At 39.8% G+C, this 25,327-nt stretch overlaps 1 protein-coding gene across 5 annotated transcripts in view; it reads right to left on the minus strand.

Moving 5' to 3' along the window:
• PIGK (phosphatidylinositol glycan anchor biosynthesis class K) overlaps nucleotides 1–25,327 on the minus strand; it is a 125,565-nt gene that overhangs the window by 74,105 nt on the left and 26,133 nt on the right. For 3 of the 5 annotated variants that reach the window (XM_032802468.2, XM_032802466.2, XM_075067730.1), the window contains exon 9: nucleotides 18,328–18,500. In XM_032802468.2, the coding sequence (XP_032658359.1) occupies nucleotides 18,328–18,500 (173 nt within the window). Of the gene's footprint in view, nucleotides 1–10,158; nucleotides 10,231–18,325; nucleotides 18,501–25,327 lie in introns of those variants that run through there. The other 2 variants (XM_032802467.2, XM_075067729.1) reach the window with 2 other exon arrangements.

The raw sequence follows: 25,327 nt of genomic DNA on the forward strand, positions 1-25,327 counted from the left end.
ACACGGAAGTGGGAACTATGGGATAGCTGAGGAACAGCTACCCACAGTGCACCGCTCCTGAAATCGATGGTAGCCTTGGACCATGGACATAAGCAATCGATTTTTTGATCGCACTGTGGACGCGCAAAACCGATTTTATAACATCGGTTTTAACATCGGTTTAAACTACTTCGAAATAATCGTGCAGTGTAGACGTACCCTCAGTTTGTTATGATACAAATGATACTGCAGGTTCTGTACCCAAAGCGGACACACATCCAACTGTCTGATGAAGGAAGTATATGCAAGGACATTTCTTCTATCCTCTCATTTTGGTCCTGCTGTAGGGAATGCAAACTCTTCCATACCATGCCTGGTTGGCCTTCATTTTTGTTCAGGTACTTATCAGTACCAGTCTTTGGTGCAATCATGCTTAACACATCGCATTTCACTACACTGTATTTCTTTTCTTCATCTCCCTCTTTGGTCAAGTCCAGTTTCCACCATTTATTTCAGTCTTGTACAGCCTGCTCAGGTTTCCGAGTGTCATGCTGATGGATCTGGCTTTTTTCTCTATTGTTCTGCATAAAGTTTCTCCAGGTCATCCTTTTCTCCTCTTTCTAGGTGGTGTCCATATTAACACTTGCCATGAAAGCCATGTTGGTGGCATCTTAAAGCAGTGTCCGAAATACGTGTATCATCTTCCTACTATATTTGATGCTTTACATTGATTTTCTCGATTTAGAATTTCTGATGATCTAAGAAAATCTTCCCAATGGATTCTGAAGATCTCTCTCAGTCATTTAGTTTGGAATGAGGTGATCTTATCAATTTCTGTTGTAGATTTCTATCACTGTGCTTCACAAAGGAATACAGACATGATGCCGGTGTTAAAATTTTATATTTTTTCATCAGTGTCAATCATGCTACTTTTCCAAATCTTTTCAAGTTTATGAAACCTGATTGCTGATTTTGATATCCGTTGCTTAGCATCTGCCACGGTTTCATTATCATTGCACATCTCACTCGCTGGATAGGTAAAATGACTGAATTCTTCTAGTGTTTCTTCATCCACTAAAATAGTTACTTTTGAGACAGAGATAACTGTATATTTTGTCTTTCCTTTATTGACGAACAAACCAACCTGTTTTTCTGTATCTGCCAATAACTGGGTCTCTTCTTCCATTAAGCAATGTTTTGAACTATACGGGACAATATCAGCAGCAAGAAGGCCACACAATTGTGCTCTATCACTTGTCCATAAAATTCCTTGGTTGCCCTTCTGCAGTTACTTCTCCCATGAAGTAGTGACTAGTGCAAACAATTGTGGAGACATTTCCTTGCCTTACTCCAGTTGTCACTGCAACTGACTGATATGATCTCTGAATGCACATTCAGCAGCATCATACAGATCCTTGACTATTCTAATTATTTTTGCTAGTATTCCATAGTATGCCATAATTTTCCAAAGACTGTCTTTGTATACATTGTCAAAAGCCTTCTGGAAATCAGCCATACCAAGTCTATATAAATATCAACCCATTATTTCTGAAACATCAGTTTTTCCACATTTCACCCCACCAACAAATTTAACCTAACACTGGCATATAGCCTGAAAGCTCCCCTGCTACTGTGCATATTTGTAGATATATTCGCATATTGGATTCCCTTATAGTTAATATTGAAATTGATGTAATTTCTACAGATTTATATACTTGACCAGGTGTAGAAAATGGTCTCATTTACTGCATCACATTCACACTGTTCTACAAAACAAGAACGACAAAAACTGGAAAACTATTTCTTTTAGCAGATTAGAAGCCCTCTTAGCAGTCACCACTGGCTTGTTTTGCATTCCTGGTCGATCATGGTTGCCCCAGTGCTCCCTCATTTCAAGCAATCTCTCAGGATGTCCACCTGAACCCAAACGGTGTTTCCCTCCACTCTGCCACTGATAATTTTACCTTTTTCATTTAGTGCTCAGCTTTTCTTTTCTCTTTTTTTTTTTTCCAGTTTTTCCCACTCACCATGGAGCATCACTCTCTCTCTCTCTCATCTGAGGATAAGGAAGACTTCAGAAATGCACAATAAAGGGAAAATATACTGGTTCCATCTTCTAGATCCTCCTCCAGCATAAGACCTGAACAGACTCCCACTAAATCAATACAAAGATGCCCATAGGGCATGAAGTGCAATCACTGGAATTTAAGTAACAGTCTTGGTCATCATAACAAGTCTGGTCTCTTAGAATATGAAACACAAAGGAAGAATTAAAGTTGGGGGAGAGGGAGGAGAGAGAGAAAGACCATCTTATAGTCTTTTAACTGTCACTTCAATATGTGAACAGGAGAGGCAAAATGCTCCTTCCTCTCCACACCCTGGTCCAAGCTTTTGGACAAGATATGAATTTTCAGCGGCAGAGATTTCTGACCATCTGGAAGATAATCTCTCAGGCACTGAAAAAACTAGTGTAAACTTTATGATGATATTGAGGCGGGCAAAGACAGACTGCTTGTATGTGGTTTAATGCCAAACACAAAAATATTAAGGTTGCTTGAGCCCTGGAGCCCTCTAGAATTTATAGTTATGGTTTCAGGTCCATTTTCAGGGCATAAAGGGATGGCAAAATAAACTGCTTACCAAAAAGCCTGCGATCTAATAGCCCAGTAATTAGTATTTCAACCTGCCGGCTCTTCTCCTCTCAGCTCTAGCCCCTTAAAATTCCCATCATCTTATTATTGCCTTCATCCTCTAAGCCACAAACACCAAAGAGGAATTCTAATCATTAACCATTAGCAGCCATTTAGTGCTTCCAATTGCAAATGCTTAACAAGCATCACTACTACTAATCCTTATTGGGATAATACATCATGCTGTCCCAAAGGGCTAAAGAAACCCATAAAACCACATGGCATCAACATCCTGGTGGCAAAGTGTTAAGCACCAGTACAACATAGAGCAGGATTTAATACATTTTATTTGAGTGGCAGCAAACTGAGCATAACTGCAGAAGTGCATCCTGAAAAAAAAAACTGGATTTATGTTTTAGCATGCTGGCAGGAAAGAAAAACGTACCAAAATCATGCTATCCGAGGTGTCTGTACAGAGCACATCAGAGACCAGAATTTTAGAACAGACCACTTGAGTGGAAGATCACACAGAAAAGGTACAGGAAGCACAGTGAGACAGAAGACGAGAGAGAAAAATGCTACAAAGGAAGGAAGAAGAGAGAGTTCTTAAGTAACGGGTGAGGGACAAAGACGAACAAAGATTGAGCAAGTTGTCATTTGTCTGCCCATCAAGCAAATTCCTAGATATTCTCACATGTTAAGAACTGTCAAAATCTGCTGCAAAATTTACTTGCAAGCCCTTTCCAAATCTAGCAATTAACTATCTCCGAGGTTATTCATTTGTGTTAACTAGATCTATTGCCATTATGATGTACATGTCAACGAGCAGACGGAAGTGCTAACAGAGAATGCATGCTGACTTAGGGCCTGATGCAAAGCCTATAAAAATTAACTTCAGTGGGCTTTGGGTCAGATTTTTAACTGAGTTTTTTGCATTACTCCCAGTATGCATTGCCATCACACACTAACAGTTTTCTCTGATGTCAAAGCTTATTCAAAAGCTATATTCATGTGTACAGCAAAGTAATGTATACTGAAAACATACAAGGTATCAGGGGTATCATTTCCTTTATCAAAAATAAAAAACATGTAGCAGCAGGAGTTCTCAAAGCTAGACAAACCCTAACAACATTTCTGCAAAAATCTAGCTGAAAAAGGAATCTGAATCAACAGCTACAATCTTGTAAATATATATTTTTTCTATGGAAAACTTGTAAAGTAAAAAGTGGGTTTAAAACTGAAAAGTTGATAGCATTAGTTTAGTAACCACAAAGTGCAATTTGGCTTATAAAACACTAATAACCCCACAGCACACACGAACTCAGCACACAAGCAGGAATTGGAACTTATTTGCCTGATCTCTGAGAAATCTGACTCAGAGAAATAAGATGGAGTTAACCTAGAAAGAGCAGAGTGTGACATTTTGAAACAATAATGATATGCTTCATTACATGCCAGAGTGCAGAGAGGGCTCTTAGTGGAGGACGCTGCAGGTGCATGTTTCCCCATGCAATACACCGAGCGTTACCATTGACACAAAAGTCACTGCACTCAATATACTTACATGATGTGGCGCGCACACATTTTTGGAGTCCGACATAATTATTGTTTTGAGGGACTGATCCAGCAGCTGTTTTGTAATCCCTATTGAAATAACAGGCGTCTGTGTGCAGGGCATTGAGTCCTGTGCGCAGTTGTAGGAAATATATAATTTTCAGCCTAGCCCACCACTCTTGAGTCCTCTCTGCAGCTCTTCACCCACCTATTGATCCCCCACATGGAGATCTGGAACTACACATCCTTCAGCAACTCCACATGGAGTGAGCAGAGAGCCTTCAGCCCTGCACCGGCTCACTCTCCGGGGAGAATTACCTTCTTCACCAAATCCATCCCACAGCCAGTCTCAGGTAGTGATAAGAAAAGGGGAGAATAGCTTTTGGGCTTTCTAAAGGACAGACTCCCTCCCCACCCAGGCAGAAATGCTGCTGCTTCTGAAAACAAAGGGAAGACTGAGCCACTGAGTAGCACAGTGTAGAAAGAGTAGCTAGCTATACAAGGAAATCAGGGAGTTCACTCCCTACAAAGCCCATTAGCCCACTAGACACAGTGGTGCTGGAACAACATATAGTGGGGGTACTGAGAGACACTGAATCAAACTATAAACCCTGAATATAATGGAATCCACTTCAAGCCAGGGCATTCCAGCACCTAAGCCTAGACACACTCCTTTACAATAAGAGAGAACATTTGGGAAGGTTAGGGGATAAGCATGAGAGAAGAACTTGGATCTGATATTGCGGAAAGGCAGATGGAGGGCATGATATTTACTGATATCTCAGCTAATCAATTCCTTGACACTGCAGGGACGTTAGCATTGGTGGTGCCTCAGTCTCTCCTGTTCTCTGCCTATGACAAACAGTTAAATCTTCTGAGGACTAAAACGCTTTCATCTAAATAAAGTATTAATGGGGGTATCTGGGTGAAATTTAATGGAGGTGAAGCTAGATCAGTGGTTCTCAAACTTTGTACTGATGACCCCTTTCACATAGAAAGCCTCTGAGTGCGACCCCCCCTTATAAATTAAAAACATTTTTAAATATATTTAACACCATTATAAATGCTGAATGCAAAGCGGGGTTTGGGGTGAAGGCTGACAGCTCACAACCTCCCATATAATAACCTCATGATGCCCTGAGGGCTCCCGACGCCCAGTTTGAGAACCCCTGAGCTAGATGATCTAATAGTCCATTCTGGCCTTAAAAATCTATGGAGCTATGAAGTGAACTACTGATTAAGACCAATGGGAGAACACGATTTGAAGCATGAGAAGGAGTATAGGGGTGTCAATGGAAGCAAGGAGATATGGGGAAGTCATTACAATTTTGGAAGGTAGAGCATTAGGAGGAATTCCTGTTCTGTGGAAGGGGTCTGTGTGACGTTGCAGTCTATATGATTTTATAAAAATTTGATAATGAGTGAATACAATGTAACTGGAAAACGCTTCATGCGAAAGCTCTCTTGTAAGGTATCATTACAAAGCTTATAATCTACTGAGTGTGACCATCCTATCTGTATAAATGTACCACTCTTGTATCTGAAAGTAGAAATATGAAATATAACTCTGAGGGCCTATTGTAATTATGCAAAGTGTGGGCCATTAATGGTGGTTTGGAATCTTTGACGACTCCCATTAATCAGGACAATTGTCTGCAGATGGGTGTGTTTTACCTGTAAGTCTTCTTGTATAGTGTGTGCTGGCAAGTGGGCAATGAAGTCTTGCAGCGACATGTGATCATGTCACCTGAACTGGAGTCCATCTTTAACCTGATGTCTTTCCATTGCGAAGAAGGGGGTGGAAACAAAGGGGGAGGGACAAAGGATTCCTGCCTTATGCAAAAGATATATAAAGGGGTGGAACACAACAAAGTGGAAAGAGGAGCCATCATGAAGAATCCCCTAGCTACCACTCAAGCTGGAACAAGAGCTGTACTAGGGGAAAGAATTGTGCCCAGGCCTGGAAGGTGTCCAGTCTGAGGAAAAAACTTACTGAAGTATCTCTAAAGGTGAGATTATCTGTATTCAGTTTAATTAGACATAGATTTGTGCATTTTATTTTATTTTGCTTGGTGACTTACTTTGTTCTGTCTGTTACTACTTGGAACCACTTAAATCCTACTTTCTGTATTTAATCACTTTTTACTTATTAACTGACCCAGAGTATGTATTAATATCTGGAGGAGTAAACAGCTGGGCATATCTCTCTATCAGTGTTACAGAGGGTGAACAATTTATGAGTTTACCCTGCATTAGTTTTATACAGGGTAAAATGGATTTATTTGGGTATAGACCCCATTGGGAGTTGGGCATCTGAGTTTTAAAGACAAGCACACTTCTGTGAGCTGCTTTCAGGTAAACCTGCAGCTTTGGGGCAAACAACTCAGACCCTGGGTCTTTGTTGAAGCAGATGGGAGTGTCTGGCTCAGCAAGACAGGGTGCTGGAGTCCTGAGCTGGCAGGGAAACCAGGGATAGAAGTAGTCTTGGCACATCAGGTGATCCAACCCGTGGAACGTAGAGCATTAGGAGGAATTCCAATTCGGGGGGGGAGAAGGAGGACAGTATATACTGACATAAGGAAGGAGTGAAGGTGTGAGCTGTTAAGTGAAGAAACCTATAGAGAAAGGTTTAAACAGTTTTACATGACTTATTACTTGCAATTAAACAACTCTAATATTGCTCTTTTCCTTTTTTCAAGAACACACTATTCTAACGAAATTTTTTATCCATTACTAAATGGGGAATATGATTATCTACAGCATCATTTTCTATCATAATGTATTTTAAATCTAGCCATCTCCTTTTACGCCTGTTAGAGCGCCCAATGATCCTGTCATTCTTATTTATTTTCCCTTGACTTTTCACTATGTAAATTGTACTCTACTGTATTAATTCTGCCACAGTATTTGTTCTATTGATAGAGGTCCACTCTTCCCACGTGAATTTCTCTTTATTTTTCACTAATAAATATAGCCATATAAATATAATTTTATAGGGTCAATTAATACCACATAGGCAAATAGAAAAGACAAATATATTTACAACTAGAGGAAATTTAGCAATAGTACCAATAGCACTTCATGTATTAAGCTTTTAAAATCTCTTCATGAGCATCAACAAAACATTTGGTAAAACAACAATTACATTTTTGCATTGCAACAACTTGAAGATGTTAAACACAAATGCAGTAGATATGTAATTACCAGTTTGTTTCATAAACAGGATGTGGAACTTATCCTAAACCGTTTCCGATAAACAGAATTGCTTGGTGATTTACAGCACTCCTATGGATAGATTCACAACCCCATAGATGAAGTTTTGATCCCATTTCAGAACAGGAATCTGCTAACTTATATGTAAATATTACTTTTAATGACAAATTTTACTGAAATAAAGATTTTTGTATAAAAACTAGGGCTGTCAAGTGATTAAAAAATTATTCGTGTGATTAATCGCACTGTTAAACAATAACAGAATACCATTTAAATATTTTTTGTTTTCTACATTTTCAAATATATCGATTTCAATTACAACACAGAATACGTGTACAGTGCTCACTTTATATTTATTTTTATTACAAGTATTTTCACTGTAAAAAAACAAAAAAAATAATAAGTATATTTCAGTTTACCTAATTAAGTACTGTAGTGTAATCTCTTTATCATGATAGTTGAATTTACAAATGCAGAATTATGTACAAAAAATAACTGCATTCAAAAATAAAACAATGTAAAACTTTAGAACCTACAAGTCCACTCTGTCCTACTTCAGCCAATCACTCAGACAAACAAGTTTGGTTACAATTTGCAGGAAATAATGCTGCCCGCATCTTGTTTACAATGTCTCATGAAAGTGAGAACAGGCGTTCTCATGGCATTGTTGTAGCCGGCATCACAAGATATTTATGTGACAGATACGCTAAAGATTCATACGTCCCTTCATGCTTCAACCACCATTCCAGAATACATGCGTCCACATTGATGACGGGTTCTGCTTGATAACAATCCAAAGCAGAGCGGACCAACACATATTCATTTTCATCATCTGAATCAGAGGCCACCAGCAGAAGGTTGATTTTCTTTTTTGGTGGTTCAGGTTCTGTAGTTTCCACATCAGAGCGTTGCTCTTTTAAGACATCTGAAAGCATTCACCACACCTCATCCCTCTCAGATTTTGGAAGGCACTTCAGATTCTTAAACCTTGGGTCCAGTGCTGTATCTATCCTTAGGCCATGGCTAAGTTTTACATTGTTTTGTTTTTGAGTGCTGTTATGTAATAACAAAAATCTACATTCGTAACTTACACTTTCATGATAAAGAGATTGCACTATAGTACTTGTATGAGGCGAACTGAAAAATACTTTTCTTTTGATTATCATTTTTACAGTGCAAATATTTGCAATAAAAAATAATACAAAGTGAGCACTGTACACTTTGTATTGTGTTGAAACAGAAATGAATATATCTGAAAATTTAGAAAAACATCCAAAATATTTAATAAATTTCAATTGGTATTCTATTGTTTAACAGTGCGATTAAGTGTGATTGTTTTAATCAGTTAATTTTTGAGTGAACTGTGATTAATCGACAGACATAATAAAAACCCAAGTCCTCCCTTCCGTCTCCTGACCTAAAGAAATCACAAACTGATTACACAAAAACTGATTCCACATTCAGTAGCATTGAGTTAATCCTGCATACTACCTAAGGGCACTACCTAATAACCTGCAATGCTTCTAAGCTAGTTTTCGAAATAAAACAGTGATGACACAGTTTCATGCTTAACAGTACTGCCATCTTCTGGTTCAAAAGACCACTCAGTTCTAACACACAATTACTGCTGGAACTAATAAAGTTACATAAACCATTTCAATGTATCCTACTGGAGAGACAGAATACTCAAAAATCAGATTTCCCTTACAAAAATAAACTTTCAATATTTTAGTGTTATTGGTTTATCCTGTAAAAAAATTAGTCTAAGAAGTCTGTGGAATACATTATATAATAAGAAAATATTTGAGATACTTAGTCTAAATGGAGTGCAGGCAGTGCCACCAAATGACAGAGGTTTTTCTTAAAAGCTTTTAATTGCCCTAGTATAAAGGCAGCCAGAGAATACTACAAATACTGAGGTATCTCGTGGTAATGACAAAGCAATTACTGATGCTAAGAGCATCATAGGGTTCAAAAAATAATTGGGCATTCTACTGAGAACTACATGCAGAACTACAGAAGTAAGGATAAAAAAAAGTTTTGAATAAATATAAACCCTCCAACGTCTGGGCACAGACTACCCTGGTGGTCTTCAAACCAGGAAACACTGACAAGAGTAAGAGGAATATTAGCCACTGATATATAGTAAGAATGGCCCTTCGGTTACCTAAATGAGTCCTCTTTATTTAGGATTGGACGGATTAGATTTTTATTGGTAAGGTTCGACTTCATCATACACATACAAGACAAAAAATATTTTTAGATAGGCAAAGGAAGGGCGCTGCTGCCAGAGAACTTGGAGTTTGATTTAAGAATATTTACTATGTATATTTTGACATGGAATGTGCTGCCAATTTGTGTTTTAACCGTTATAAAACTTTAACTCTTTGAATCTCATTGTCTGTCACTAAATAATTACATTGTTCAACACACACACAATTTCCTGAAACTATGAACATGTAAACAGGTGAAATGCTAAAAAATGCTTAAAAATAAACATACTACCCATCAAAATCATAAAAATATAAATAAAAACACCATCCCTACACTTACTGAAAAGTGAAAAATAGAAGGTTATTTCCTGCAAAGGAATATCTTTTACAGATATTGCCCATTCCATTAGCTGTGTCTGAACGTTAACATCCAGGGATTTAGCCCAATTATCAATATGAACTTCCACCATTTGTTTTAAGAAAGTATTAAACAATGAAGCTTAATTATCAAGGACAATAAAGCTAAAAATGACCTTACTTTATCTTGAATTCACTTTACACTATCTAATCGCATGTGAAAAGGACATCGCTAATATGTACTGTCACCTCCATGGTTAGGGATCTCCTCCTCATGACAAGAGCTGAAAAGAAGGAAGTGATCAACCTGGCTAGTGAGAGCTCCTACCTGAGTCTGACAGACTGAAGGCTCAAAACTTGATAAACATCTTAAACTCTGCAACTCCCACTCTTCTAAAATACACGATTCCTTCCATCCCTTACTGTTTCCATCAGATCATTTTAGTTTGCTTAAAAAGGGATTTTAAAAAAATAACCAACTGAGAACTCAGGATCCCAAGATCTTTCATTTCTGTGCTGAAACTGGCAACTCTAGGTTCAGTCAGTGCTGAGGTGTTTGTAAAGTGAAGCCTATGAAGTTACAGTACCTCAGATTGAAAGTGCTCCAAAGGAAGAAACTAGTATTTTTTTAAATGAAACTTTTATTCTACTCACAAATATTTCACTACTTGGATGGGGCTAGAAAGGAAGCTTTTTCTTTTGGGTAATTGCTGGTTTCACTTCACAGAAGTCTCAGCCCAAACCAAGGGTACGTCCAGACTACCCACCGCATCGGCGGGTAGCGATCAATCTATAGGGGATCGATATATTGCATCTTGTCTAGACGCGATATATCGATCCCCGAACGTGCTCCTGTCGACTCCAGAACTCCACCAGGGCAAGTGGCGGTAGCGGAGTCAACGGGGGAGCCGCGGCCATCGATCCCGCGCCGTGAGGATGGGAGGTAAGTCGACTTCAGCTATGTTATTTCTGTACCTGAAGTTGCATATGTTACATCGACACCACCATCACCCCCCCAGCGTAGACCAGGCCCAAGTAAAACTTCAAAAGTTATACACAACAGACATCATAGCTGATGCTCAAGGTGAAACTGCCAGCTGTAATCTGGTAGCACAGCTACAGTTAATGAGCTGTTGTGTGACTGTGTAATAAGAGTAACAGCTAAGCAATCACGTAAAACAAGGACAAAGTTTCACTGAAGAGTTCTGGCAAAGTCAAAGCAGAGAGGGAAAAGGAATCTTGAGTGGTTTCCCATTTGTATGATCCCAAAATTGAATTTCCTTGTAATACAGGGCTGCATTTTTATTATTTATTACCTATCAGGAGCAATAAGCATTTTAAAAAAACAGTCCTTATCTGTTTGAATTAATTATGTGCATTAGACTCTAGCAAGTTTAAATGCAAGCAAGAGCCCTTTTTAATGCTGACTACTAAAGACTGAACTGGAGTCACATCTTCCTCAAGGGCCTCCATTTCCTGAACAAAGCTAAAGGCTGAGAAAATGGAATGAGCTTTGGAGGAAGACCCTGCCAGTAGGATAAACACACAGCTTGGGCAAATGCACAAAAGGGGCCTACAGGGAGCTTCTGGCCTAGGTGATGAAGGTGTGCTACAAATAAAAGCTGCCCTTGCCTGGCAGAACCCTTGGGAAGGTAGCATCATAAACACAGCTTGTACTCCTGAGGATGAAACCCACTAGGGTGACAACTGCTTCCACCGGCACAGTTTGATCCCACTATGCTATCTGGAGTAACTTTAGTTGAATATTTATTGCAGAGGTAGAAGCTAAGTTGAGTAAGGGATGGAGAATCCAGTAGACTTTTTAGTTTGTCCAGTGCTCAGCAGGTATGCCAGAAATGTGATTCTATATAAGTGGGATTTTCACTACCTATGGACATCTGTGAGCCAGAAGGAGACACACATTGCATCAGGGATTCTGATAACATCATGCTAACTTTGAATGAAATGACATAACCTAGGAGTATATCTTTGCTGCAGAGTTAGCCCAGGCTCTCACTCAAGTGTCATCCCAACCCCCCTCCAGTACATACCTCCCACCTGAGTTAAGTGGTGCTTTCAACCCTGGCTAGCTGGCACAACTGAGGGAGTGGGTTAGAGCATGGGTTCTGTTTTTATTTGGGCTCATTACCCTCCAACTTTGTATTGAGGAGACAGGCTAAATCACATGAGTGCTATTAGTCCTCTAATGCCTTCCCCCCCACATACACAGAAGGGGAGACAGGTTTTCCCACAATTTTCTCTCTCTCTCTCTTTGGTAGAACAAAACCCTGTAAGCCAGAAAATGTTTACAGAGTTAAATAATGCTGCTGAAAGGTAAAGGGGACTAGGTCTGGAGGCCCTATGCTAGAGGCCTCAGGGCCCTCCCTCACCTCGCCCCAGAAAAGAACAGAGAAGTAGTACTCCGAGCAGCCATATCAGAGGGGCTGCTGGAGTGACCAATCAGGGATCAGAAGGGCCATATAAAAGGAAGCAGCAGAGGCAGAGCAGTTAGTTGCTGCCCGGAACTCAAGGAGGGAACCCTGGGTACCTGGCTGGCCAGAAGAAGAGCAGGACCACAGACAGTTCACTGTAGACAGGACTGAGCCCAGGAAAGGCTGCCAAAGACAGGGTGCCTGGCTGGCTGGAAGTGCAGCAGGACCATGGACAGCTCAGTGCAGGCAGGCTGAGCCTAGAACCTAGCAGACTGAGCCAGGGTCCCGTGATGGGCCCTGATGGTCTGGTTAAAGACTGAACCTAGGGAGGGCTGCCAAAAGGACACCAACTGAGGGTACCAAAATGGGCCCCTGTTGGGCTGGTAGAGAAGACAGTGTCTCCAGGAGGGAGCCTTGGTGCTACAGGCCCATACCAGGGCTGTGAGCAAAAACTAGAGACTGTACACCCAGAAAAGGGGACTGTATGTCCCCTCCGGCTGGAGGGGGACTGTGTGTCCCCCTTCTCACTGAAGACTTGCCGAAAGAATCATCAGCCAGGGAGAGTGCCTGTGAAAGATGAGTGCTAACCCATTCAGAACTGAAAGAAAAGAAGGCTCACACCTGACTAGAAGGGGACGTTCGTGAGACACGGGTGCAGTCACATTCCAAAGCAGAGAGATCGCAGACATGTATTGGCCAGAGAGGAGTGCTTGTGAGAGACATATGCTGACACTATTATAGTGACCCAGAAATGAGAGAAACCACATAAAGGGCCTTGATTTCCCTTTTTGCTTCATTATTATTTTTTAATTATGTTATCATATGGTGCCTAAAGATGTGTCCCCTTCTCTCCTCATCCTATAATTTTTATTTATTTTGTATTTCATATTAAAAATTCATTTTTGGGCTAGGCAGAAATCTCCATGGTGACCGTAGAACTAGCAAAACAAACCCCATCTGGAACAAGAGGGAGTGATTTTTGAAAAAGGAAAAGCATAACCAAAAAAGGCATAAACCCAATTAAAAAACATTTTTAGGCCACATTTAAAAAAAGAGAGAGAGAGAGAGAGAGGGAAAGTAGTATAGACAAGGATGAAAATGTGAGTTTTAGTGACAATGGGCCTGAAACAAAATATCTAGATCTAAATATCCATTAAGGAGATGTGAGCAAATTTGTGACTTGACTCAATCTTTAATTTTCAGTTAAGATTTTAAAATATGTATTATACCCAGTAATCAAATGTGTAAATGTGTACAGATTAAAATATTTATATTTTTATAAAAATATGTATTACACATTTATAAACATCTATTTATAAACACTACAGGGGGCACTAACTCAATACTGAGTTACTTTCTTATATTTTCTTTGCAAAGCTTTCTCCTCTTTAATATTGAGGAAAATATTATGCTTGCTTAATAAAAATAATATAATTTCAGTCCTTTTCTTTAAAAAAAACCTTTTGAATTACTTTATTTGTTATACAATTAAAGGAAAATGAAAAGAAACTTTTAATTACAGAATTTTTTAAGATACTAAAACAAATCCTATTCCTAAAAAGCTATTAACACGTGACAGAAACAGTAGAAAAAAATACCAAGAGAGAACCCTTAGCAGCCCAAGTAAACATTTGAATGCCTCAGAGTTAATGTTGTGGTATATAAAGTAATGAGTTCAACAACTTAATTTACCATTAAAACAATTTTTTAAACCACTGAATAACCACAGCATTAGCCAAAAGAACCTCATGAAGGGACAAATGTATATTTAAATAAGCTTCCTTTCTGCCTAAATGGTGTTAGTAAGATGACTTTGGCATCATGTTTGGAAAAAAATGTGTATTTTTTTAGACTTCACTGTCAGTTTCACCGAAAGAAAACACAGAGGGTTGAAAGCCAGAAGACATTCATAAAGGGTATATGCCAGTGATATTCTTCTCAAAATCTCATATCCACATACCAGGAAAAATAAAAATCTTATTTAGAAATACCCTTTAGGCTCAAAGTTTGCCCATGATACAATCCCACAGCCAAATCTACTGCAGCCAGTGTAGAGGACAGAGATAAAGAGACAAATATTAAATAGGAGATTTTAAAAATATGCACATTATTCAGAATATAAAGTGAGTGCCCCAACTCAGAAAGGTAATTCAAGACAGAGGAACTATCTACGAAACAGCTCTTCCAATTCTAGAGACCTTGGAATACCTAAAATCCTTACATTAAAAGATTTCAAAAATTTCCATCACATCAATTTTTCAGAAGTGTCTCCTGTATATTGGTGCAATGATGGGAAAGGGTGATACGCTGTCATGCTATAGCTATATTACTTAATGAAGTTTATTGAAGGTATGTGTTTATCATCCAGGCTCAGTGGTTTGCGCATTGGCCTGCTAAACCTAGGGTTGTGAGTTCAGTCCTTGAGGTGGCCACTTAGGGATCTGGGGCAAAAAACAGTACTTGGTCCTGCTACTGAAGGCAGGGGGCTGGACTCGATGACCTCTCAAGGTCCCTTCCAATTCTAGGAGACTGGTATATCTCCAATTAAAAAATAAATCATATTAATTTTAATAGATTAAACAGTGGTCAAATATTCAAGAGTTCTTAAGTCCCATTATCAATATGCAGAAAGTTTGTAGGATTAGCACTGGGAAGATGATTGACCCATATTTTTAAATTCAGAAACTATGTTTATGTTCAGCAAGGGAAAATTAAATAATTAATCTGGACTATAAATGTTCCAAGTGTCTCAGTACAAGTTAATGTCATAGAAAAGCGCTGTGGCTTTCTAACATCACCTTCAGAACAGCTGTACAGAAGGTTGAATAGATTCCTCAGACAAAATCCCACATATTAAGCTTTTTTAGTACAGCAGGCCCTGCAAAGTTGTATTTCGGTACAGCATTGATTTAAAAAAAAAAAAAAAAAAAAAAAAAAGTTTTAAAAAAAACTCTCCAACTCAGTCACAGCACAGCCTACTCATGAATACAAAAGGTGCCACCCATCCAACTGTATACTGCATGAACTGCCTTCCCCACCGTTTTTTCTGTTCCCACTGACTAATGTTCAAATGCAATTACAACAATCACTTGCATCCAAAACTATGATTAGGACGGCACTTACCGAATTTCAGTCATACTTTAATGTGATATAGAAGCTGGAAAGAAGAGCCGGTATAAGCCCAGCCAACCTACCCAGGGCCAACCACCAAGTGATCTGTGTAGCACAGTAGTCCACAGTTTGACAAACTCTGATCTCTACTAATTACCATTTCACGCTATTGTCCTTTTACATGTCTAGCACCTCCTCATCTTTGCCTCACATCTCAGTTCCCATTCAAGCCAGCTACTGAGGGTTGTGACAAGGGTGCGCTGAGAAGGAAGATCATCCAGACATTTAAAGAGGACAATACTGGGAAATGGTAACTGGCAGATAAACATATTCCTAAGTTTTTTTGCACTTAAAGTTACATTTCCTCGCTGTTCACTGTAGCGAAATATAGCTTTGAAGACTGCCATACTGAGAGCTAATTTGTTTGAGGAATTTATTAAACATCCTGCGCAGCTGTCTTTGAAGGTAAATCCAGAAAGCCACAGTACTTTCTACACTGCTCCAAAAGGCTTTTTCTATCCAAAAAAAAAAAAAAAGGTTCTGTTTTAAACCATACCAACAGAGCTACTGAAAACTGAGATCTGAAGCACTATAAAATACATTGTTGCCTGAAAAACAACAATCAAATGTTTTAGAACACCTATTATTTTACAAAAGACCAGCACACAGTAGATCCATATGCCACATACACCAAATAATTATGCTATAAATCTAACATACTAGACTAGAAGCAGGTATCTCCCACTTATGCTGAAGAACTCACCTCCCTGTTACTACTAGTAGTTTGTCCCTTAACTTACCTACAAGCCAACACCAAAAATCAGATTTTTCAGGCCAGAAGGAAACCGCGAGCAATTCTGTGCAGTGTTCTAAGAAAAATGATGAATCACAAAATATGTATATCCATATCTATATACCTGTATCTATCTATATACATAAAAACAGTCTATAACCAGATTAATATTTCTTCCTGGCAGATGGCAACACAATGTTCTCAGGTCATTTTACAAAGGGCTGTAACAGAAAGGCAAATACAACATGAAAGAAGCTCATTAATACAAATCAGTCATCTAGTACATGCTCCCAATAGATGGCAACAGAGTACTAGAAATACAATGAACCTAAGGCCTTGCTTAACTATTATTGAAACAAGAAGCCATCAAATGGTTATCAGTGGGCCCAATCAAACAAATGCTTATGCCTAACTAACTTTACTCACATGAGTAGCCTCACTCAAGCCCATGGAACTATTTCCACAAGTAAAGCTACCCAAGGGCACAAGTGTTTATGCAGGATCAAAGCATCTATTAAGAAACCTGGCAGAGGTTTTTTTGTGTGTGAAGAGCAAGATGGACAATCTAAGAGGAAAGATGAAGACGTATATAGTTTACTAGCAGTGACATGAAGTAAAGAAATCTTTGTGGTATACTTAACAAGAGCTTCTAATAAGGAAAGTAAAAACTGGTTTGTTAAAAAGCTTTTGTTGGTGGCCATATTTTGATCTTTGACTATATTTTTGCAACATAGCTTAGAGAAGGGAGAATTTTTCAACGCATAAGTATTGAGCCCCCAAATTCCCATTTTCCAGACACTTTTCAGCTTACTTCAGACAGAATTATGAGCCATATATCATTTTGCTGTGTGAAACTGGCTAGGAATTAGGCCAACGTGATGTCTAAAAGTACAGTGATTGAGTTTAGACACAACTGTAAGAATTCTCTAGAGCCTTAAATTTTAGAAATATTTATCTCAAAGTATCAATTTAAACTGAAAACTAGAAGTCCTCTTTTTATCGTACAGTACTGAAGAGAGAATACACTTCATCAATTGGCTGACACACCCTGTATCCCCTCACTCAATCTTGAATAACATCATGTATACATTGCTACATAGAGCTCAAAATCCCAAGCATTATTACAGAGTTGCTTCTCTGAGGAACATTTTTCTGTGGCTACTTCTCAAGATTTAAAAGCTTTATTTTCAAATAAAATATCATATTAAAAACACAGAAGGCAATCCTCTGGATTTTCAATGGAAAATTAATCTAAAAATAAAAGGGACAATCACATTCCCCCAGAGAAGGGGCTGAGATATATTTGGTTCAGGCTGGTTTGGAGAGGATTTTGCACTTTTCATGCAAATTCTAAATCCACCACAATTTTCTAAAAATAAACATGGACAGTGCAGACTGGGCTTGTACACTGAACAGCTGCTGTTGGGTGTCAAAATGCAGCAGCATTATATCAGCTATAAAATTCCTTATGGCTGGATTCTCCAGTCTAATACCACTTTGTGCTATGTAGCCCTAAACCACTCAGACAGCCATGGGGAGAATTGCTCTTGCCCAGGTGTTCTCTCCACCAGTGGCTGGCTGGCTGGAAGAATGAGGCTCAGCAGCCTATTGGACCCGGTGCTGCCCTGCCCTCCACCTCCTCCCCCACATTGCATAAGGGGAAGGAGGAGAATGTGTTGGAGTGGTACAGGAAGGGGGGTATGGCAGAGCAGAGTGTCACCCTGCCTGACCCTCCAATGATGCAAGTTAGAAGTGCTCCTATACACCTCGAACTTGTGCTGGAGCTGGACTGCCCTGAATCAGGGAGCTGCAGCCCCCCATGTCAGATGGAGTAGAGAATCAAAGCCTCACTCATTAAAATATACTGCATGTTCACAGACTTCATATTGAGTATAAAACAGGTGGATACAGCAACAGTATATGTTCTCTATTCATACTACATTAAAGTATATGAACCAAAACTGAAAAAATATATATATATATACACACACACACACACATATACACACACACATATATATACACACACACACATACACACACACCTGGTTTCCAAGCCAACTAAGTTAGGATCCAGAGGAATGGTCTGTGTTGTAATTTCCACCTTTCGTACACTGCCAAAGAAGTCCGTTATCAGAACATTCTGAGGATCTCTCTGAAAAAGATCAGTCCGGTGTCCAGGTGTAGAAACACACAAACTTCTAGGGCATACCTGAAACTGAACATAAAAAGGATAGTTACATTTTCCCTCTCACATTTACTCTTTAAATTAGTCTCTGTTGGTGTCTGTCAGAATATTGTTGGGAAAGTAGAGACAACCACTAAACAAAATCAGCATTGATTTCACTGGTATCATTAACACATGCAATGGTTTTCCACACTTAGAAAAGGCGATTTAACTAAAGAACTAAGAAGTGCTGTTTTGTCATGATTATGCATTTAGAAACCTCTTTTGCTCCTGATAGGAATGTAACTCCCATTAACTCTAATGGCAAATTAATATTAAAGAGGAGTTATATGCAACTCTTCTGGGAGAAAACAAGCCGTTCATCAGAACAAGCTGTTTTTCAATGTACATGTGGCAACTTCTGAAAAATAAAACTAGGTGGGAATCCTATAGGTTGATCAAAGGGAGGCAAGTGAGGCTGGATAAGTGCTCACACAGCCTTGGAAAGTCTACTGAGTAGCTAATTAAAAAGGTTGCAAAAAAGAAGCAAGAATTTGGATTCTTGACATAGGTCCAGAGGAGCCAAAATCCCAATAGTTGTTTCCCTTCTACAGCCTGAAAATTAACTATGAATTAGAATAATCATATATTAAAAATAATTTAAACTTATTTTAAGTTAACGTAGATATGTCTGCAGCTCACGCAGCATATTATCCACAGATCAGTTCCACTGCTATGCTGAATTCCAAAATGCAGCACTGACACTCCTGTAAAGGCACAGCCATCAACGGAAGGAGGCAGTAACAAACTTATCCAGGTTTTCCTTAGATCCCAAGAAATTCGAGATAGCAAGGACTTTACTGAGACTAAGTAGGCATCAGAGGAGACAAACTCAACTTAGTATTTCAAGTGACTGTAAACGTTTATTAAATAAGTAATACAACAAGACATATGGTTCTATCAACTTCTGAAAGCAGGGGCACAAAAGGGGATGATAGCACCATTGCTCTCCATCCTCCTCTCACCCCACAACCCTCCCATTTCTGTAATTCTGTAAACATGGCTTTTCAGATCTAGACATGTACCTTCTTTCCAAAACCATAACAAACTCTCCTAAACCCATGGTCTAACCAGGTTTGTATTCCCATTCAAACTACTGCACTAGGTCAGGGGTCGGCAGCCTTTCAGAAGTGGTGGGCCGAGTCTTCATTTATTCACTCTAATTTAAGGTTTCGCGTGCCAGTAATACATTTTAACATTTTTAGAAAGTCTCTTTCTATAAGTCTATAATATATAACTAAACTATTGTTGTATGTAAAGTAAATAACGTTTTAAAAATGTTTAAGAAGCTTCATTTAAAATTAAATTAAAATACAAAGCCTCCCGGACCGGTGGCTAGGACCTGGGCAGTGTGAGTGCCACTGAAAATCAGCTTGCGTGCTGCCTTTGGCACGCGTGCCATAGGTTCCTTACCCCTGCACTAGGGTATCTCCAGATCTCACTTAGGTATGAGGGAACACCCCATCTTTCTAACCTCTACTGGCAAGGGATGGTGGGTTACTGCCAATCCATGAGAAGCCACTTGACCATAAATTAAACACACAACACTATTAGGGCTGGAGAGGACTCTGGCTATAGTTCTTACTGCTAGGACCAGGTATCCAAATTACAATCCTCCAAAACCCAACAAATGCAATCCAAGATCATTTCCCTGCCATCGCTTAGGGAAAGCAAACATCTACAATCTAAAATGAACACTAGTAGTCTTTACAGCACGTTTACAACCATTGTGGACTCCAATCCCTGGATATAGCGTGGAGCAGTCCTGGAATAAGACTTTGATTTATATAGCACCTTCTATCCAAAGACCTCAAGATTAAGTATCATTACTCTCCCAACTATAAAATGAAAAGACTGAGAAAAGAGAAATTACTTGTTCATGACCACACAGCGAGTCAGTAGCAGATTTGTGAATATGACCCCACTCTCCTGATTCTCAGTCTTCAGCTCCCCAGTAGATATTGCTACCTCTCATAGGACACAGGAAATACAAAACCAAATCGAGGATTGGAATGTGGAAACAGTTCTTTAGTGACAGGAAGAGAAAGAGCAAAGATTCCTCCAACCCCATTTAAGGATGGCAACAAACTACCAGGCAGCTAGACTAGTATTTTCTCTTCCCATTAGAACACATGATGTACTAGACTAGTGACTGGATGGTGCTGGCTATTATCAGGTGCTTTTATTACCATTGGAAAAAAAAACTGAGTGTTTGAACCAAAATGTGTTGCCAAATATCTGCTTTTAAAAAAAAAAAAAAATAGGAGGAACATCTCGATAGTATTTCCTATGTACCTGGCAGAAAATATGCAAGAAGCCAGACATTTATGTCACCAGGCAGGTCTGCTGGGGCTCACGGTAACACAGCTTATGCAGCATGATGTAGTAGTATAGAAAATAGAACAGTTAGTCTTACGTAGCAATAAAATCAGAGTGGTCCATTTGATGAGACCTATTCATGAAAGATATCAGAGAAAACAGAACCTTCACTTCCACATAGCTGCCAATACCCATGTTTGTTCCATCCCATTTACACTCGGGGTGCACACTCGTTACACAGCTAGTGTCATCTTGGAGGATTACATCTGTGTTTTTAGGCATGGCACTTACACTCTCCAGCTCTTTGTTAACTCACCAACTCTGGATCCCACCCATGTCCTACCCATTCTTCAAAGCATTTTGCCTTCTCTTGCATGCAACCCCTTAGTTTACTCTTCCAACTTCATTGTATACTGGCACAGGAAAGTGATCAGAAGCAAGAGAGAAGTCTAGTTTTCTATGGTTATTCTTAACCAGCATTAGCAGCTCTGGAATTGGAGACACACAGGCCACGTCTACACTATGGGATAATATCGAATTAGGTAAAATCGGTTTTATAAAACTGATATTATAAATTCGATTTCATGCGGCCACACTAGCACCGTATTCGATCGCGCGCTTGTGCGTCCTGGCAGGTAACGTCGATTTTAGCTGCATTTGGTAGAGCTCTTTCGTGCTATCCATGTTCCCGCAGTCTCCCCCGCCTTGGAATTCTGATTGATCTTCTCGGCTCGCGGTGTTCTGGGTATGCTTCAGTCCTTCCTTCCTCCGGCACATCAGTGACCTCCTTCGCCGTTTTCCCTCGGATTGCCCTACAGACACCATCACAGCAACTATAGGCCCGTCAGCTTTTTTTTTTATTGCACGTTGTGTACTGGTGACGTGACAGAGGTGATATTCCCTACCAGCAGCTTCACTTGCTTTTGCTTAGATAGCGAGATGGTTACCAGTATTCTGTACCATCCCTGAGAGTAACTGCTGCAAATGATTATCGCTCCCCTCTGTACTGTCCGCTCTATCTGATGCCCCTGCTTGAATCGCGGGCGCACTCAAAAGCAAAATTGGATTGAATCCCAGTCATCCCTCCCTTCTGGTTTCTAAAATAGAGTCTCCTGCTGAATAAGCAGCAAGTGTATTTAAGGACAGTTTCAGAAGCACAGCTGCTCCATGTCAGTATTCACGGGTGCCTTGCTGCAACAACCCACCGTTGTTCCCTTCTCCCCCCACCTTCTGAGCTACCGTCGCAGTGTCCGACATTTTGTTTCGAAGTGAATAAGAGCTAAGGAATAAAACACTGATTATGACATCAAATGAGCGGGAGAGCAGCCCCTCCGGCCGAGCCAGTCCGCAGACATTAAGTGATGTTGGGGGAAGGCACAGCTCTGTGCTATGACCTGGGACGATTTTTCTTTACGCATGAGAGGGGCTTGATTGAAGCTCATCACCAGTTGCTATGGGAGACTTTACACGCTTCATGTACCATTCGGAATACTGAAGTCCTTCCATTTACCAACCCCAGCCAGCCTCACTAGCCAGCCACGGCCTATGGGCAGGATGCATGATGGTTCGGTCTATTGTACCGTCTTCTCACGTCGGGGAGTCGGTACTGCTCTTCACTGCCTGCAAGCTCGGTCTCCGCGCTTTCGTACCATAGAGCGGTACTGAAGAAGTCAAGAACTGATTTCTTTCCTTTTTCTTTCATTGGAAGCGGGGCGACCTGAGAGCTCTTCCTGAACCCGCCGCACTGTGTTTAACCTACCGACATTGGCTCAGCCAGATGCAAATACTTTTCCGAGTGCTGTGGACTTGGATAGCTGCTCCTCACCCTCCCCTCCATGATGTCCTTTTGATTCTTTGCTTTCGGTACACTTTCATCAGCACTCGTGTACCTGATTTTTTCAACGCTTTGGCTTTCGTCTTCTGTACGAGCTTGGATAGAAAGATTGTCTCCCCGGTAAAGCTTGACTCCCGTTCTCCCGTGCGGGTCTATGCTGAGCTCTTTTTGGATTTGAGGACTGCATCCCACCCTGCTTATCAGAGCTCCACGCTGGGCAAACAGGAAATGTAATTCAAAAGTTCGCGGGGCTTTTCCTGTTTACCTGCCCACTGCATCCGAGTTCAGATTGCTGTCCAGAGCGGTCAGTGGTGCACTGTGGGATACCGCCCAGAGGCCAATACCGTCGATTTCCGTCCACACTAACCGTAATCCGATATGTTAATATCGAATTTAGCGCTACTCCTCGCGTCGAGGAGGAGTCTAGAAACCGATTTAAAGAGCCCTTTATATCGATATAAAGGGCGTTGTAGTGTGGACGGGTACAGCGTTAGATCGATTTAACGCTCTTTAAATCGATTTAAACACGTAGTGTAGACCAGGCCACACACTGGCCCAAGAGCTGGGCACATGGATGAGTTTGGCTGTACATCTCCAGATAAGTGAGTAGAAAAGAGATTTCCGCTCTGGCCATCTTGCAAATCACAACTTCTTAAAGAGAAAGATTAGTCATTTTCCCTTCACTCTTAGCTCCTCAAAGACCACAACCTTAGAAATCTAAATCTTTAAAGCCCATGAATATCCATAATATTTGTATTTTTAATTCACAAATTATTGCAGACATAAGTCTTCTACACTGTTGCTATGCCATCAAGCCACTGCACTGGCAAGGAATGTTATAAAACATTGAGTAACTGTAACAATTTTATATTTCTGTAATGTCAACACCACCACAAATGGAGGTGTATAAATGATTCAACAAACTACGAATGACTTTTCAAAGCACATCACCCATAACTTTTATCTATCAGTTCCCAACAGAATTTCAAACCTAGCACCAAAGGTTTTTGATTGAAGTTGACTCCATTGCAAATAGCTTCAAAGACCTCAGTGCAAAAGCTGCTTACTAATTCTTCTTTATGTTAACTACTGAAGGCACAGGACAACAGTTCTTTTATCTGATAGCCCATTGATCTGCTCTCTTATTGGTGAAATAGTCGTGACAAATTCTTCTATTTTATTCCTATAAAACTGCCAATTTAAAAAATCCTTCCTCTTTCAATGGGTACATTCTAAGAGTGAATGAAATCTGTGATAAACTGTATATGAAAGGGATTTAAAAGATATCTTTAAAAACCCAAGACCATCCTCCTTTAGAGTCAATTGTGCTTTTATCACAAGCCCAGATGAAAGGGAGCTGTGTTAGCTGCGCTGCCCCAGGAATTTCTCAGAAACCAGTCTGCAACCCTGAGTGCATCCCTTCTCTGCCTAGCTCAGTGTATCTTCCTCTATCATGCTAAGCTACCTGAGTCACCGATAAAAATAAAACCATGAGAACTATATACAGTCTATCAGAAAATAACCAGTTTGCTCTGGAAAGTTAAGGTAACTGCAGAGGATAAGTAATTACCAATTCAATTATTTCATTGATCTGGTCACCTGAAGGGCATATTTTGCTTCTAGAAGTACAGATTTTATTTCAATCCATTGTGCCAACATTCACTTCTATCTGCTACAATAAAGTTCAGTTTTGAATTCATGAGAAGAATTTTGCTCTGCTGCACATAGATAGCAAAACGACTCTGCCTTTTTAGGCTTGATATCAGTCAAACATCAAGTTGGAAGTGTCAGGAGTGCTAAAAGAAATAATCTGGTTGAAAACTACAAATAAATAATAATAATAATAATAATAAAGTGTTAGGTGTAGGGATAGCTCACTTTGCCATACGCATTAGCTGCCAGGCAAAAGCTCTTACATGTAAATAACTATTAAAAATGAATGTTGGGAGTATTCAGAAAGTCAGAACTTCACTTCGGCCTAATCCTGTTATACGTCTTCATGCTAAAAATCATGCCATCAACTTTAAATTACATTTCAAAGTGATCTTATTAATTAGTTCAGCTAACCAGGGGTGGGTGTGGCAAAAGGGACTTTGGATATACAAAGAAGTGGTAAGTAGGAGTAAGGAAGGCACTGTACAGAGTATTGGTGAGACCAATACTGTATCCAGCTCTGGGGTCCACATTTTAAATAGGATGTTGGAAAACTGGACATGTTGCAAAGAAGATGCACAAAAAAAAGATTAGAGAGCTAGAAAAAAAATGTGTTACAGTGAGAGACTTCAGGAGCTCAATCTGTTTTGTTTATCAAAAATTAGATTGAGGGATGAAATGACTGCAGCATATAAATACATTCATGTGAAGAAAATATCAGGCACTACAGAGCTCTTTAATCTAGAGAAAAAAGGCAAAACACAAGTCAGATGCCAAAAAAATTCAAGTGCTCCCAATTCCACCTTCTGCCTTTTGCAGCAGCCCCTAGTGGAGGCAGCTAGACTGACTCTTGCTCAATTTCAGCCCCAGGTTCTTCCTTTCCAATGGTTCAACTCACGCTGCAGCACTCCCTGATGTAACAATGTGGCATTGCAGAAAGTCTTCATCTCTAGCATCCTTTGTTGATCTCTTCTTTGGCCATGTGATGGCTTGTTTCTGTCTATACCTTCCA

Source organism: Chelonoidis abingdonii, chromosome 7 (genome assembly GCF_003597395.2).
Source record: "Chelonoidis abingdonii isolate Lonesome George chromosome 7, CheloAbing_2.0, whole genome shotgun sequence".
NCBI lineage: Eukaryota > Metazoa > Chordata > Testudines > Testudinidae > Chelonoidis > Chelonoidis abingdonii.